The following is a 15877-nucleotide window of genomic DNA, read 5'->3' as shown; positions in this document are numbered from 1 at the left end:
TTTCATCAAATACAAGATTTTATTCTGAATCCATTGCAGATCATGACAAAACGTTGGCAGTGATTGGTTGGATTGGATATAAAAAGTGATGTCATGGTAGCTGTATACTTCATGTTGCATTGATACCTTACATCTGTACATCTGTAGGTATATCCCACACCTTGGAAAGCATTGCAATGGATCCAACAAAGAAACTGACGTATTAATTAAAGCAAGTTCTTCTTCGACTTTCCTCTTTTCTCCTCTTTTCTTCTAACCATGTACCGACTAAGTACGTGGCCATCCATCCAACTATCCCGGCGGTGTAACTCTCTCTGGTCATTACGCCATATTCCTTCACCCCGCATATCCAGCTTACTCTTGACCTCTTCTTCTTCAACCTCATCTTCTCCATCTTCTTCATCTTCTTCAGTACCTACTACCAACTTATCCCCATTCAAACCCATCCAATCCATACGAAATCTATCCACAATGTCCCAAGAATACAAACTAAAGGACATCTCCTCCTTCACGTCCCTCAAAAATCTAGACAAGATCGAGGCTGAAGTCGAAGGCATTGAGGAAGGGAAGGTTCTCCTCGTCAAGCTGGACGATAAAGTCCATGCCCTCAATACGCGGTGCACGCATTATGGAGCACCGTTGAAGAATGGCGTCGTTACCGAAGATGGAAGACTTACCTGTCCGTGGCATGGAGGTAAGTTTCCTTCGCTCAAGACAAAGACAAGAACAAAGAGCTAACGTCTATATGTACAGCCTGCTACAACGTCCCCACTGGGGATGTTGAGGATGCCCCAGCTCCCAATGCGCTTAACAAATTCGCAGTCTTTGAAAAAGAAGACGGCGTGTACATCCTAGCGAAAGAGGAAGATGTAAAAGCAGGACAGCGCAATCCAGTCGTTAAATGCAGTGTGTCACAACCGGAAGAGAAACTTGTTGTTGTTGGAGGGTAAGTTGTCTTTTATCTTTGCTTCATCACTATACCCATTCTCCGTGCTATATTGAACTTAACGGTGTGAATGTATGGGTAAGCGGGCTTTTGGCCAAGCGGTTGATGTTGGCGACGAGTTGGCGCACCGCTTGTTTGGGACCTGCTTATCCTCAGCTCGAGTGCCGATGGATCTCGAGTTGCCGGATCCCCCCGGGCGATGACTTTTTATTTTTTTATTTTTTATTTTTTTTCTCCCCTGATATTCACGTGCTTTCTTGGGCCATGGTGCTATTCACACGCTCCACCATGCCCATGCTTCATGCCTGCTCCCAGTGCTTGTGCTGCTCCCACTCTACGTGCTTCACTATGCCGCGCACGCCAAGTGCTTCACTATGCTGCCCTCACTACAGTGTTATTCCCAGCTCCCCAGTGCATCAATGACACCCCTTGCCTCACACATCCTATGCATGTGTTCCTTCATTCCATCTCATTCAGATAATTAGATACCCACACTAACGCCAAACAGAGGAAGCGGAACTCTCGGCCTTATTCAAGCCATCCGCGAGCTCAAGTACCCCGGGGCGATTACAATCATTTCCCAAGAGCCTGATCTAATCATAGATCGAACCAAGCTATCCAAAGCCCTAATTACAGACCCAGCCAAGATCCAATGGCGGCCACGAGAGTGGTACGCCGAAGCTGCCATAGAAACCATTACAGACGAAGTGACAGCCGTCGACTTTGAACAGAAGTCCATCTTCACTAAATCTGGCCGCAACGTCCCTTACACCAAACTAGTCCTAGCCACAGGCGGCCTCCCACGCAGACTCCCGCTCCAGGGCTTCAATGGGGAACTAAACAACGTCTTCACCCTGCGCACCATCCATAACGTGCAGGCAATTCTCGCAGCCGCCGGCCAAGACAGAAAAAACATCGTGGTAATCGGCAGCTCCTTCATCGGCATGGAAGTCGGCAATGCGCTCTCGAAATCCCACAACGTGACAATAGTCGGCATGGAGTCCTCCCCAATGGAGCGCGTAATGGGCACACAAGTCGGCCGCATCTTCCAAGGAAACCTCGAGAAATCCGGAATCAAATTCAACCTCTCAGCAAGCGTAAGCCACGCATCAGCCAACCCGTCAGACAGCCAGACCGTCGGCGCAGTTCACCTAAAAGATGGAACAACCCTCCCAGCCGACATCGTCATCCTGGGCGTAGGCGTCCGCCCAGCAACAGACTTCCTCCGCGACAACAAATCAGTCACTCTCGAAAAAGACGGCTCCATCAAAACAACCTCCCACTTCCTCGTCCCAGGCTTGCAAGACTCTGTCTTCGCCATCGGCGATATCGCAACTTATCCCTACTTCGGCCCTGGCGCTGACGCTGACGGCTCCCCAGTCCGCATCGAGCACTGGAACGTCGCGCAGAATTCGGGTCGTGCGGCTGCGCGCGCGATCGTGCATGCGCGGCATTCTCCGCTGTCATCACTCAAACCTAAGAGGTTTATTCCGGTGTTTTGGTCGGCTCTTGGGGCGCAGTTGAGGTACTGTGGGAACCCAGTTAACGGGTTTGATGATGTCATTTTGCAAGAGAAGGGTGAGGCGAAATTTGTTGCGTATTACACGGCCGGGGAGACCATTGTGGCGGTCGCTAGCATGGGGATGGATCCGATTATGACCAAGTCTGCAGAGTTGATGAAGGCTGGGAAGATGCCGGGGAAGAAGGAGATTGTTGGTGGTGCGGATGTTTTCGCTGTTAAGCTCTAGGTGGGATATGATGACTTGAATAATGAATATGGGAAATAGTTTGGAATCAAGTGTTTTTCAATTGACATATACACATTCGAAACGGAAAATAAGAACAAGCAAACCGGAACGCCCATCCAGGATGTAGTCAACAGTGATGTATGATATCGGTGCTCATGCAGACATGTACACAGAGCGAATTTATTCGTCCTTGCTCTTCTTCGACTTGGAAGACTTGGACTTCTTTTCCTTCTTTTCAGTCTTTTCAGTTTTCTCGGTCTCGTCCTTCTTCTCTTTCTTCTCCTTTTTCTCCTTCTTTTCCTTCTTTTCCTTCTTCTCCTTCTTCTCCTTCTTAGGGCTGGGGTCAAGATGCACATCCACAGTGGAGAGCTCCTGCACCGCCGACGCGGCCGGGACATCCATCACGGGAATAGATCCAGAGAGCTTCTTGGGAGATGAGAAGAATGACGGCGGCAAAGACTGTCCTTGACGCTCAGACTCAGAGAGCCTCTCCTCCTCCTCAACAGAAAGCATAGTTCCCTCAATACTGAGGAATCCACGATCCCGCTCAGAACCGGGAATGACATCCACGTCGACAACACGGAAGCGCACAGATCCATTCACGCGGTGTCCAGAAACAGACTGGAAGTAACCAGTGTGAGCAGATTCATCCTCCTCCTCGCCGTCAATGGCGATCTCCTCCGCAGAAAGCGCAGCAGGCTTGAAACATTCCTTCTCGGCGTCGAAATCCGCCATATCCTTATCAGAGCCCGAGTCGTCATCTGTCAAAGCCGGCGTCTCGGCCTCCTCACCAGGCGGCACCCACTTCCAGTTCGAGGGCAGACGCTTGCGCTCAACGCCAACAGAGAACAAATTGAACACAACAGCGCCGAGGAATCCCTCCGACTGCACATTCACCCATCCGTCCAAGGTCTGTCCGCGCTTCGGCCGGAACACCAGGAACGTGACGGTCAGGTAAACGTACAAGACGCCGTACTCGTCCGCCGTTGTGGCGAGGGTGAGCGGCTGCGGATTCAGATCCGAGGAAGAGCGTGGACCTGCCGGCGGCTTGCTGGAAATTGAGGCATTGGAGTAAGCCAAGACGACGCCCTTCAGCGGCGGAAAGTAGGTCAGGAGCAGTGGCGAGAGATGCTCGGCCAGCAGCGAGGCCAGCGCGTGCGTTGGCGAGATGGAGATGGGTGACAGCGGCAGGTAGAGGGTTGCTGTTGTGAGGGTGAAGGGGGACTCGGGATTGGAGTCTTGGACTTGTGGAGTTGCTTTTGAGGATGGGGTTTGCTTTCGCTTTTTGGATGGTGATGCGGATGTGGATGCGTCCTTTTTGGATTTGCGCTTGCGCTCTGTGTCGGCTGACCGCAGCGGTAGGTTGTCGATTTCCATTGCGTCAATTGCCATCGTGGAGGCAATTTGGGCGCTCCACGGAGCTTGTCGTGTCGATGTGGAGGGATTGGAGTGCTTCTTTTTTTTTTTTTTTGGGCGTCGAGAACTTTTTTTTTTTTTTGGCTTTTGGAATGATAATTTAGGAAGGCGGTGGAGCTAGGCGGTGACGGGACGATAGATGGTCTCCCCGGGATTATTTGGGGTCGATTGCTTTCGCCAAGTGGCGCTTAGGGATCTATCTTTTATCTTTCTGGTTTTTGATTTCTGTTTTGATATGGTACAGGTGGGATTATTCAGGTGAAATTGATTTACTCACCATGTCATCCCTCCTGCCTTTCTTCGGGTGGGCTGTTCTCCCCAATGTGAGTGGAGCGCGATACGGAGCTATACAAGACGTGGAATGGAGCTGATATGAATGACAGTACGCCACATCATTTCTACAAAGTGTCTACTATGGCTTAACCATACGCGCCGGTGAACCCAAGCCACTTCCTCAGACTCCGCGGTTCGAGCGTCATCGCCGCCGTATCTTCATCTTCGTGATCACAAGCTACCTCCTCTACACACTCTACGAGACCTTCTACCAGGTACAGCTTACAGGCGATTACTACCAAGCCCTTGGTGTATCACCATTTGCCGATGAACGCGCAATCAAGTCGCGGTTCCGCCGCCTCGCAGCTCAATATCACCCCGATAAAGTCGGGCTGGACAGTGGGTCCGATGCTTACTTCCTGTACCTTCGGCAGGCACAAGAAACATTGGCGGACCCGGTGAAACGATTTGCGTATGACCGATTCGGGACAGATATGCTCGGATGGGGCGAGCAGAAGACCATGCGCGACTTCCTGATGACCTCGTTGGTCAAGTCGATCGTCCCCCAATATATCGGCGGGTTTGTCACAATGCTTGTACTGAACTGGCTGTGGTGGGCGAATTGGGGCCGTTACGTGAGTGCACAGTATCATTATTTGGAGTGTTTCAATCGTATAAGCTGACTGTCGTTAGTGGCGCTTCTACACGTTCGCCGCGATGCTGACCCTCGAACTCGGCTTGATTACGCACCCCCAGGCGGTGTTCATGCCTACTGCATACCTTCCCATCGCGCTACAGGCTTGGCTGCCTAAACAATCATTCTACCTCCTCCCCTTCCAGATCCTGACGCTAGCCCGCCGCGCCTCCATCATGCTACACATTTTCATCTCGCAGGCCGCACCGCCCACCGCTAAAGTCGCTGGGAATGGAAATGGCGGCGATAAGATATCGCCGCAGACTGTTCAGCGGATCGGAGAGTTGATCCAGTTGACGCGCGGCACGGATATGGAAGCGACGCGGGCGCTGCAGATGGGCCTAGCTCCTTTCCGGGGTGACCGTGAAAGCGTTTCGACGCTCCGACGGGGCATGAAAGAAGGGCTGATCCTCGGCGGGGTGCGGTCCAGTCCTGAGGTGCAACGTGCCGTGGCACAAGTGGTTGAACGACGCAAGGCTGACGGTGACAGTAAGCGCGATTGATTGGATTTCAGTAGACTTGAAACTACATATGTAGAGGTTAGATTGTATATTTTACATGTTTCAAGCTATTCCAAGGTATTCCATGAATTCTTTGTATCTTTGTAATCGACAAGTGTATGGAATTTTAGTTAGCTGGACGATCCCTTGGCAGTTTCGCGTAATTTGGCAATTCTTTTGGTTCCGTCAACTAGTTAATCGAAGTTCAAGTTTCCGAGGTGGCGACCCGTAATGTTGCTTTGTGAGAACGAAGACTCGTGATACCCTCAGCAGATCTGTTGAGAATGAGTCCACCTGGACTGACTTGATCTCAAAGAGATGTGAGTTTTTCTCTCTTTGTAGAAAAAGACAATAAAAAGGCGTATCTCTCGAGACATCATGCGGTCAGTGAGTTATTTTCGGGATGCAGCGGGTGTGGAATGAGATCCATCAACGGGTTAGGGTTACTTACTATATGTTGTATTGGAGATTAGAATGGTAAGTTTCTGCCTAAGAGGATATTTGACTGGAATAGACGAACTTGAGGTCTTAGCATTCACTTATCGAATACATATAATATATCCATACAACATATATAACACTATAATAATAATCAAATCGAGTACAAAAGAACAAGAAAAGCTGTATATATCGGTATTGTATTGTCACACTCTCGTATCAAGCTCCCCCCGTTCCCGAAGTGGCTGGGCCAAGTTGGTAATGACAGTACGCCGAAGTCCACACCTTCAACACATCCCCTGTGCTTCATGGTATGAGTTTTTCTACGATGAGGCCCACGATCCCTTTTTTACTTCGCCCCTTCCTTGTCCTTTTCCCTTTTCCCTTTCCCCTCCCTCCATCTTCCATCCTCCGGACTATGCGATCGAACTACACATACTTCTTCTACATCTATAAGAGGGCGGTAGAAACACACACCACGTCACGGTGAATTGCCTACACTTCCGTCACCAGAATTAATCCCCTCAACCATATCCGGTACCCTCGCGCAATCCCGTCTCATCCCCCCCCATCATCACATCATGCCCGCCGCCACTCCAAATGGTCGCTCCCGTGGAGCTAAGAATTCCTCCAACTCCTTGATGGTGGTTCTTAAGCTGTCTGGGGATACTCTCCAGCAGTTCACTAGCCCAAAGATCAAGGGTCAAAATAATACCATCAAACCCAACGACCACTCCTCACCAGCTTCGTCCACCGAGCTCCCTACCGTCCGCCCATCTTCTGCCGACAATGGCTCCGACGCCGACGCCATTTCTACACCCGCCACAGGGGCAACTGCAGGCGATACACCGCGTCGGAAGGGTGTTCCGGGTCCCAAGCCAGGCAACAAAAGAACGAAAGAACAAACCGACCCTACTGCAAAGTCACGGGGACGCCCTGGCCCCAAGAAGAAGCCCAGACTGTAAGCAAACCTACCGCACGCTCCAATGCAGCACCACAACGCTAGGGGAAAGAAAGAGCAAAAGCTAACTTACCATCTATATTAGTGACGAAGGTGAGACTACAAAAATCCCAGCTGCACAGCGTCTGGGACCAAAAGCCAACACCGGAGCCATCAACGCCGGTCTGCGCGCGCTAGATCGCACCGGAGCCGCGTGTCGCAAATGGGAACGCAAGCCCCTACAACTACGCAGCTTCACCGGTGTTATGTGGCAACTCCCCTCCTGGCGCACACCGGGTATCTCCAAGTCCGACGACTCGGTCGATGGCAAGGTTGCCGTGATGGAAAGTGGTGATAGTGATACAAAGCCTACGCTTCATGCTCCCGGCACTGACACGGCCAATGGCAGTAGTGCTGTGCCTAGTGAGAAGAGTAACTCCGGGGATGGCGATATCACCCCTGCTTCTCATCTTGTCGAGCCCTCGTCGCCGGCCATTGCTATGACAGCTTGAGTATGACAGTGACGATGTCGGATGGGGGTTTTTGTGTTGTACTTATAGATTTTGCGTGCCTTTTGTCTTTCCTTTGTTTCTTTGTTTCTCTGGGTTCTATGTCGGATCTGGGTTTGGCGTTGGAAGGAACTGTTTATGGCTAATGGGCTTATTATTATTTTTTAAGTGCACGGGGTTGTAGCCGGGGATCTGGCTTATTTCACTCGGTATGTGTGTTTTGTATTATAGCCCTTTTCTTCTTCTTCTTCTTCTTCTTTGCTGGGTATCAGCTATGATTTTATCTTCTGTTCGAAGATCTTTGCTCTGGGAGCATAACACAGTTAATTTTTTGCTCCAGTTGTGGCTATCCATAGTATGTGGCTATATACTTGGATCTCTAGGTACCTTAGTACTTGGAAGTATACATTCGAACAAAGTCCTTGTCTGCCCGACTCCTAGTAACACAGTAGCCGAGCGTCAATGTCCTTGGAAGTCCGCATCAGCTCGTGACATGATACTCACCTCCCCTCTTTTCCTTCTCATCCTTACAACATCCCGATTCCCCTTTCCCCGCAATCTATGCATAAAAAGCGATCCGTGATTCTCAAGATCTAGCTATTTCGCTATGACTAGGCTCTACACGTCCTTTTTTTTATTTTAGAATCTCGGATCTGACGGCTTTGTATTTTAGAATAGTGAGGTTGCGACGTGGTAAGATCTGCTGCTTTCAGACCTGTCACGCAACGTCACGCACCTCTGCTGTGAGTCTCCACGCATCTTTCACATATCTTGGACTTTCCACGCACTTTTTTTATCACAAGCACCCATTAGCTCCACGCACTCTACCCCGTAGCTTTTACTACCACGCACTAGCATGTCGTTATCTCCACATTACTACAATGGCTAATGCTTACTACCACGTACTTACAGGACCCCTCAACTTCGTAGCGCAAGTCCCCAAACGAAATCCGGATTGTGGACCCCAAAGCCAAAAAGCGAACAAACGAGAAACGCAGAAACGGTGGCCTTGATTTCGTGGCATCATTTGGGGGCGACCCGCGAACATCATGGCCGATGCTCCCTTCCCCCATCCGGTGGAGCTCGAGCTCCGACTTCGTACCCCAGCATATCATCCATCCAACGCCGCTCCTCTTACGCCTCGGTAGTATCTGGCAACGCATTTTCACCTCCAATCTCTAGCTCCTTCTCACATCTCCTCAACTCCCACCCAATTTCCTACCCCTCGTCCGACAGCCGAGTCCACCGGGCTCCGTTCGGCGTGGATGCCGCAGACATGCACATGAACTCCGCCTGGAGAAACACAGGTTCAACAGAGTCACTTCCTCCCTGGTCTCGCAAGTATGCCGGCTTTCTACGCTCGGCCGAGTTTCCGCACGGCCTAGGGCTCACCGACAGCCCGGCCTTCCTCACCCCATCCTACCTCCGCAACTCCCGCTACATCGCCCGTCTCGAAACTGCCCACCGCGCTAAGATCGCTGCTCAACAGCGAGATCCCTCATCCGCGACCTCCAATCCTCCTCTCTCCGCCTCGTCCAGCAATGTCCACCTTCCCCGCATCGCCCCGTCACACCGCGGCATGACATATGAGATCATAGAGAAGGAACCGTCTGCCCCGGCCGGTTCCCTCATGCCTCTACCCAGTCAGTGGAGCTCCGTAGACAAGTTTTCCGGCCTGGAACTGTCGAACGAGAACTTCGATGTGCGCTACACTGGTCCTACGCACAAGCATGACCATGAAGCTGCCGCCTTGCGCGCGGATCACCCTATGCCACCGCAGTGCGGGATCTACTACTTTGAAGTTAAGATTGAGTCAAAGCCGAAGGAGGGGTATGTGAATGAGCAACTTGGGAGATATTCAATTGTGGATCCTGACTTTTTCCCTCCTAGCATGATCGGTATTGGGTTTTCTAGCCCGAAGGCGTCTGTCGAGAGACTTCCCGGTTGGGAGACGGAATCATGGGCTTACCATGGCGATGATGGAAAGTCGTTCTTTGGTGAAAGCCAAGGACAAGGTCGAGCATATGGACCGACTTTTGGTGCTGGCGACACAGTCGGATGTGGTGTGAATTTCTCTACGGGATCTGCATTCTTTACGAAGAACGGAGTCTTCTTGGGTAAGTTTTTTTGTGTGGATTGTAATAGGGATACGTTAGGCTAATTTTGCCAGGAAATGCGTTTCACGATCTGCGCAATACGAACCTTTTCCCATCTGTCGGAATGAAGAAACTACCGCCAGTACATCTCAAGACGAACTTTGGACAGGAGCCTTTCGTTTTTGATATAGACGGCATGGTCAAGGTGTGTACTTCTCCATTATGTACTTGACGTTGTCAAGCTAATTTCCACCAGCAAGAGAGATTCAACGTTCTATCAGAGATTAACGAAACATCCACGGCTGGTCTTCAACCACCGTTGGACGAGTCGACACTTATGCAAGAGTTAGTCGCACAGTTCCTCGCCCATGACGGCTACGTAGACACAGCCCGTGCATTCGCAGAAGAGGTGGCCACCGAAACACTAGCCCTGCAGAACGGCCGCAACGAGCCGCTGAAGAAATACGAGGTCGAGGAAGACCGCGAAGCCGTCAACCGTAACAGTAAGTCTACACCTCCACATTCCTCCCAGTGCCAAGCCCTCACTGACAGCCCATAGAAATCCGCTCCGCAATCCTCGATGGCGACATTGACAAGGCCCTCAAGCACACGAAAGCGTATTACTCCAACGTCCTAGAAGATCATCCGGAAATCCACTTCAAACTGCGTTGCCGCAAATTCCTCGAAATGATGCGGCGGTCCAACGAACTCTCCGTGGCAACTGCCGCGAAGCGCCGCCGCTCGGCATCCTCCAACTCGCACGAGCACGCCGTCTTCGATCAGGAGATGGAGCTCGACGATGGGGATGGCGACGCCTGGGTGGCGGACGGTATGGACACCGAAGAGCCCGAGGTCGTCGCGCAGTTCAACCAGCTCCTCACAGAGGCAGTACAATATGGCCAGCAGCTGCGCGCTGATTACCCCACTGACGAGAACGGCGGTGATAAGAAACTGCTGGATGATATCTTCTCCCTGGTTGCGTATCCCGATCCGAAGCGGTCTGTGCATGGCCATTACCTCGATGCCGAGGGGCGGGTGGCTGTGGCTGAGGAGTTGAATTCGGCTATTCTTGGTATGTTGCTTGATTTATTTATTCTGCTTTGTTTCTGTTTATACTTGCAAGGAACAATGCTAACATGATGCTGTAGTCTCATTGGGCAAATCATCTGCTGCTGCGCTGGAAAGGCTATACCAGCAAACTGAAGTGCTGGTTAACGAGATCAGTGAAGACGGCGGCGCTGGGGCGTTCATTAATGTTCGGGATGATATTCTGCTTTGACTGGCGCTGGGTTAGGGTCTTGTTTGCGCCCTTTTTTTTCTTTTCTTCTATGTTCCTTTTTCTGGAGGGACCTAACAATCTCAGATGTTAGTTTGGGCTTCTTGTTCATCTTGATACTTTCATAACTCTCTGTTTTTGTCAAATTACCTTCTACGTATCTCTTAGCCAGAATGACAAGTCCCCTTTGGGCATTACTTTTGAATCTTTAATAGTGACCTGAGTTCTTACCTTTTGATTTTATTTAAACTTGAAGGTATCTTTGCTTGGCCTTAACACACTCTTAACTTAATAATGAAACGCCTTTCAATTTCTGGCGTAGATCCTACTAGTAGTAGTTGTACTCCGTATACCTAGGTAGGTATTTCTTTGTGACGTCAGCTCCATTCTATACTTAGAGGCGGTGAGACCCAGCAATATCAAAGCGGTAAGGCCTCGAACACCTGGGGGCTTATCTCATCGGCTGAATTTCCAAGGTTGGCCTCGGGATCTCCGCTTTCTCACATCAAATGGAGTGGTAGTAAGTCTGATACCTCGAAGCTGCAGAGTTCTCTGATGATCAGGCCTCTCTCCACACTCAGCTCCCCAAAGGGGCCACATTCTTAGTATGGATCCTCCACATAGCGCTGAACATCTCAGCATTCCTACCCATTCAAGCGCTTCCACCACCCTGCGTTGCTGCTGTGGCCGCAATGACTGCGCTTTGCTCGAGCATAACAATGTAGCTCTCGAGGGCTTAGAGAAAGATCTGGAGACTGCTGCGAGGCTAGGTCAGGTACGTGTCTTTTTCGATCTTCGCTGCCCGAAATGATGTCGCTGTTGGTTGGGTATAATCAAACGCCAAGCTGTTCCCTGGGCTGGCTGAAGCATGCATGTTGATACATCAGTTTATCATTCCTCGGAAATTACTATCTTATTGCTTTTGCTTTCCCTTGCTCTTTCATTTATACTGTTTCACATTTTGCATACTTGTGCACCCACCAGATCGTTTGCATTCAGATGGCTTCCGTCCGATCTCGATCTCCCATTCTCTCGCACTGTGTTGGCGTCCGTCATGGCTACCTTTCATGATTATACTGCCCAGGCAGGATCTTTTGAGCCCTCATCACTGACTTTTGCTCTACAGGCCTTGCTCCACCGCCATGAAAGCTATATGGCTGAAGCGGAAGAGGACCGTTATCGTTTGGTCAGCAGCATTGACGACCTAGAGCGCGAAAAGCAACAAGTTCAAGCTGAGAATGCTCGCATCATCGAAGAGAATCGCAGTCTGTTAGAGCAACTTGACAATTTGAATCAAGCGGTCGCCGAGTCCGACGACCATGTCAAGTCCCTAACAGTTACTTTGGAGAACACCGAGTCTGAGCTGCGAAGATTGACAGTGGCCGCAACGCGTGCAGCAGAGCTCGAGGCGCAACTAGCTCTCATGGAGACTGAGCAGTCTAAGCTTCAAGAGAGCCTTGTGTCAGTGCAGGAAGATGAGAAATCGGCCGTCCAACGGTGGAAACAAGCAGAGAGCACCCTGCGAGACCTTCATGATCAAGTCGACCGCATCGAGAAAGAGGCCCGCGAGGAGAGAGATCGACATACAGAGCTCGTCCAACGCATGGAACGCAAGAGAGCTGTGGAGCGCGAGCTAGACAATGCAGCGGGGCGTCTCAAGGGTGCAGCTGCCGCCTCCGAACTCAGCCGCAACGCAAGTGGTACAAACGTGGTCTCTCGTTTCGTCAAGGACATATTGCAAGACAACGCCAACCTGCAAGTAGGGATCATGGAGCTACGTGACATGCTTCACAGCTCGAATGAAGAAGTACAGAATCTACGGGAACAGGTTATCTCTCATCAGCCGCTGGCCGGCGCCGATGAAGAGGACAATGTGCAGCCAAGGCCTTCCACCACGCTGAGCGAGGAGCTACGAGCGAAGGAAGAACGACGCGTGTCTCAGGAATTACACATCCATCATCATTTCCACACCCCAACTCCAGCTCCAGGTACAAAGAAGGAGAAAGGACCGCTGAACCGTCGCGTGAAGAAACGCCGCCCCGCTTTGTTAAGCCCGGTAGCAATGCACTCTGCGACACGGGCACAGTCGCCCCGAAGAGGCCTTCATCGCTCCCAGTCATCTGGATCCTCCATGTCAACCATTTTGTCGCAAACCTCTGTATCGATCCCACCCCATTCATCCTCACGCCGCTGGTCGTCACAATCTCATGCTCCGGACTCGCTGGCAAGCTCTCCTCGGTCTGCGTTCCGGACATCATCGATATTTGATCGCGTTGAACGTGGCGCTGATTTCTCTCAGCCCACTAGCCCTGAAAGCACTGTTTTCTCTTCGCCTTTGATGCAGGCACGGAACCTGAAGGGTATTGATATGCCTTTCCGGCCATTCGGTGGCTTTGATAATCACGATGCACCCGACGACTTATCCGCACTTGAAGATGATATCTACAGCCGCCAAGACTTCTTGAACACTGACAATGTCACAAGAGAGCCAGATATCCCAGAGGAATCCGAACCATCTCCATCAGCGGCTTACTTCTCGCCTATGGGTGAGCCACTGACGACCACCGAAGATGACATTTTTACCATGCATGTACAGCCTTCATCCTTGCGCAGATCTTCTTCCCATGACAGCTTGCTCTCCGTCTCCGTTGCTGGAATGGACATCCATACGCCCACCAGTCGCCACAAGCGAATGGGCGACTGGCATCCCGGCATGCGGATTCCCCGGCGCATCTTATCACCCAGTGTCGAACTATTGTCAACACCCCCGGTGATCTCGGCCCCGGCCATCACAGTCGATCGTGCAACGAGCTCAGAGCACAAATCCCAGTCATTGCTTGCTTCCATGGCTGCGGGAAACCACACCAAGTCCGACGCAGCATCCGTCGTATCCACAGATAGCACCAGCACCGGCTCAACCGCGACCCTTGGGCCCCGCAAAGCTTCGACGTTGGGTCGCCGCATGGGAGGTTGGGTGCTAGGTCGCTGGGGCATCGCAGCAGTCTCATCAGACAATGACTCGGAAAATCCGACGAACTCGCCAAACACGTCTTTGACATCGTCACCTTCTACTTCTGCGCCCAAATCCCCTGACCCATTAGCTCTCCGCTTCAGATACCCAGGTGTAAACCAAAAGGGTCCGATAATGGGCCTGCGGCCTCCGCCTCCTGCTCCGATTTCAATTCATGCGCAAAGTATAGACGAAAACCTGCTGCGAGAGAGTCTAGCCGAAGATAATGGCTAGATTCCGCGCAACCTAAATACCTGCACATTCATTGTTCTTTAGCGCTTACACTCGTTTTAATCTTGCATTCATTATCTCTTTTTTTTTTTGCATTCTGCTTTCTCGGTTTGGTTGTTGCATTTCTTGGATTCCTGGTTTGGAATGGCGCGAGTCGCGATGATACCCATGCTTTCATCTTTTTCCTAAACGTGTCTAGATGATATGATGTACACTCTTTGGTCTTTTTCACAATGTATCTTTTACGCGACAGCATCCTGTGGCTTGGACTTGACTTCATTGAGTACCTCAATACCATTGGAGTTTTCTCTAGTCGGGTTGAACAATTTTGCATAGTTCCCTTGGAGCTAGTTATATACTACAGCAGCAAGTTGCATAACTTTTGCATCATTTGCATGATATCACAATTCTCTATTCATACTCATTACCTCGTGATGTAAACGCAGTTCAAGTGACTGCTTATTTCATCCGCGAAATCCGATATGTCCGGATTGGGATGCTGGTCGAATGGAAGAAACCCGTCTGGTCTTCTGATGGTGTAGATTCGAACGGAAGGGTTTCAACAGCGAATGAGTTGGTTTCTGTGGACGTTAGCGCTGTATAAGACCTGAGCATCAATGTACATATCTGAACTTTAACTCACCACAAGCATTCAAGAACGTGCGGAAAGTATCCTCATTGCGCAGGGTCGCAGCAATGATAAATTCTTTAATGTGGTAGTTCTCAAAAAGATCCCGCACAGTAGAGATGAGTAAAGGAACAAGGTCGGTATCATAGATCTAGCCATGTTAGCACGAAAACCAACCTTGGAAGTAAACAGCACATAAGAACACCCACCAGATCAGCACCGAGAGCAATGTCAAACCTCAGCCCCGTCCCATCCTCACCCTCATCAGTACCAAACCCAGCAAGATCCCCCTTCCTCTCCAACGGAGTCCCCCACTCCCAAACAGCAGGATAAATAGGAATAGACTCCCGCCCCTGCAGATTATGTCTGACACAATCACGGATATTATCAATAAGCGCCGGCTCACGATCAGTAACAACAACAGAGCGCACACCAAGATGGCAAGCACAAACCAGCGACAAGAAGCCCGTGCCAGCACCCAATTCGATAACCCGCTTACCGCGCACAAGAGCCTCGCCCGTCTCGGACGCCAGGAACGAACCGAGATGCAGAGCAGCCTCCCATGTCCGATTACCGGTGGTTCCAGCGGACAGAATCAGGCCGCGCGATTCAGAGGTCGTGACTGTGCGCTCGGGAAAAGTTCCCGCATTGCATGTTGGCGCTGTGTACTTGACTAACGACAGCTGCTGCGCTTGTTGCAGGGCTGAGGGCTTCGGCTGGGAGACTAGTGTGCTCCAGCTTTCCATGAGATCGTCGTTGATCTCCTATTTCCACGGGGGAGGGAAGAGGTTAGATAGGTGTAAAATCAAGGAATATAAAGAGATTTTGCATTGGTGAGGTGAATTACGTGGGATAGAAAAGGAAATGATTGAAAGATCAAGATGCAAAATGCAAAAATGGATTTAAACAGGTGGGTGAGCATACATCCTCCTCGGGGTCTGTGATTGATTCCTCGATGCGTGAGAGAATCTGTTTCAGCACTCGGCTTCGATAGCTGTCTGGTGGGATGGGGAAGACTGCATTTTCGTTGAACATGCGCTCGTATAAGGCTGCTTGCACGGCTGGCTGGATCAACACCGGGCCTGGTGGGAGGGCCAATTGCTGGAGCTCGACCAGCTGGAAATACTGCGCCGCTAATTTATCGATAGAGTCGGTCATGGTCATTGGATGAA

At 50.8% G+C, this 15877-nt stretch overlaps 7 protein-coding genes across 7 annotated transcripts; 5 read left to right on the top strand and 2 right to left on the bottom strand.

The window, feature by feature from the left end:
- Positions 1-258: 258 nt before the first annotated feature.
- Positions 259-2694, top strand: nfr1 (putative AIF-like mitochondrial oxidoreductase (Nfrl); the record flags this gene model as incomplete). The annotated part of the gene is made up of 3 exons (XM_056707184.1): positions 259-694; positions 754-946; positions 1455-2694. 3 exons carry the CDS (start codon positions 259-261, stop codon positions 2692-2694), a joined length of 1869 nt encoding a protein of 622 aa, XP_056571486.1.
- A 180-nt stretch (positions 2695-2874) lies between these two features.
- Positions 2875-4086, bottom strand: N7489_001428 (DNA-directed RNA polymerase I subunit RPA43; the record flags this gene model as incomplete). The annotated part of the gene is made up of 1 exon (XM_056707183.1): positions 2875-4086. One exon carries the CDS (start codon positions 4084-4086, stop codon positions 2875-2877), a length of 1212 nt encoding a protein of 403 aa, XP_056571485.1.
- Positions 4087-4388: 302 nt separating this feature from the next.
- On the top strand, positions 4389-5580 carry N7489_001427 (J domain-containing protein; the record flags this gene model as incomplete). The annotated part of the gene is made up of 3 exons (XM_056707182.1): positions 4389-4433; positions 4494-5018; positions 5077-5580. The coding sequence occupies 3 exons, from the start codon at positions 4389-4391 to the stop codon at positions 5578-5580; spliced, it is 1074 nt and encodes a 357-aa protein (XP_056571484.1).
- A 1016-nt stretch (positions 5581-6596) lies between these two features.
- On the top strand, positions 6597-7467 carry N7489_001426 (uncharacterized protein; the record flags this gene model as incomplete). The annotated part of the gene is made up of 2 exons (XM_056707181.1): positions 6597-6976; positions 7062-7467. 2 exons carry the CDS (start codon positions 6597-6599, stop codon positions 7465-7467), a joined length of 786 nt encoding a protein of 261 aa, XP_056571483.1.
- A 910-nt stretch (positions 7468-8377) lies between these two features.
- On the top strand, positions 8378-10872 carry N7489_001425 (uncharacterized protein; the record flags this gene model as incomplete). Its single annotated transcript, XM_056707180.1, has 6 exons — positions 8378-9294; positions 9355-9581; positions 9635-9765; positions 9817-10063; positions 10120-10632; positions 10709-10872. Coding segments are annotated over 6 exons (2166 nt in total), but the record flags the coding sequence as incomplete, so codon positions are not given.
- A 571-nt stretch (positions 10873-11443) lies between these two features.
- Positions 11444-14080, top strand: N7489_001424 (uncharacterized protein; the record flags this gene model as incomplete). The annotated part of the gene is made up of 3 exons (XM_056707179.1): positions 11444-11611; positions 11821-11883; positions 11921-14080. 3 exons carry the CDS (start codon positions 11444-11446, stop codon positions 14078-14080), a joined length of 2391 nt encoding a protein of 796 aa, XP_056571481.1.
- Positions 14081-14536: 456 nt separating this feature from the next.
- N7489_001423 (protein-lysine N-methyltransferase) lies at positions 14537-15869 on the bottom strand (the record flags this gene model as incomplete). The annotated part of the gene is made up of 4 exons (XM_056707178.1): positions 14537-14658; positions 14721-14856; positions 14915-15469; positions 15630-15869. The coding sequence occupies 4 exons, from the start codon at positions 15867-15869 to the stop codon at positions 14537-14539; spliced, it is 1053 nt and encodes a 350-aa protein (XP_056571480.1).
- Between the last annotated feature and the right edge of the window lie 8 nt (positions 15870-15877).

Source organism: Penicillium chrysogenum (genome assembly GCF_028827035.1).
Source record: "Penicillium chrysogenum strain IBT 35668 chromosome Unknown utg000001l_segment0_segment0, whole genome shotgun sequence".
Lineage (NCBI taxonomy): Eukaryota > Fungi > Ascomycota > Eurotiomycetes > Eurotiales > Aspergillaceae > Penicillium > Penicillium chrysogenum.
This window is presented reverse-complemented; position numbering and strand designations above follow the sequence as displayed.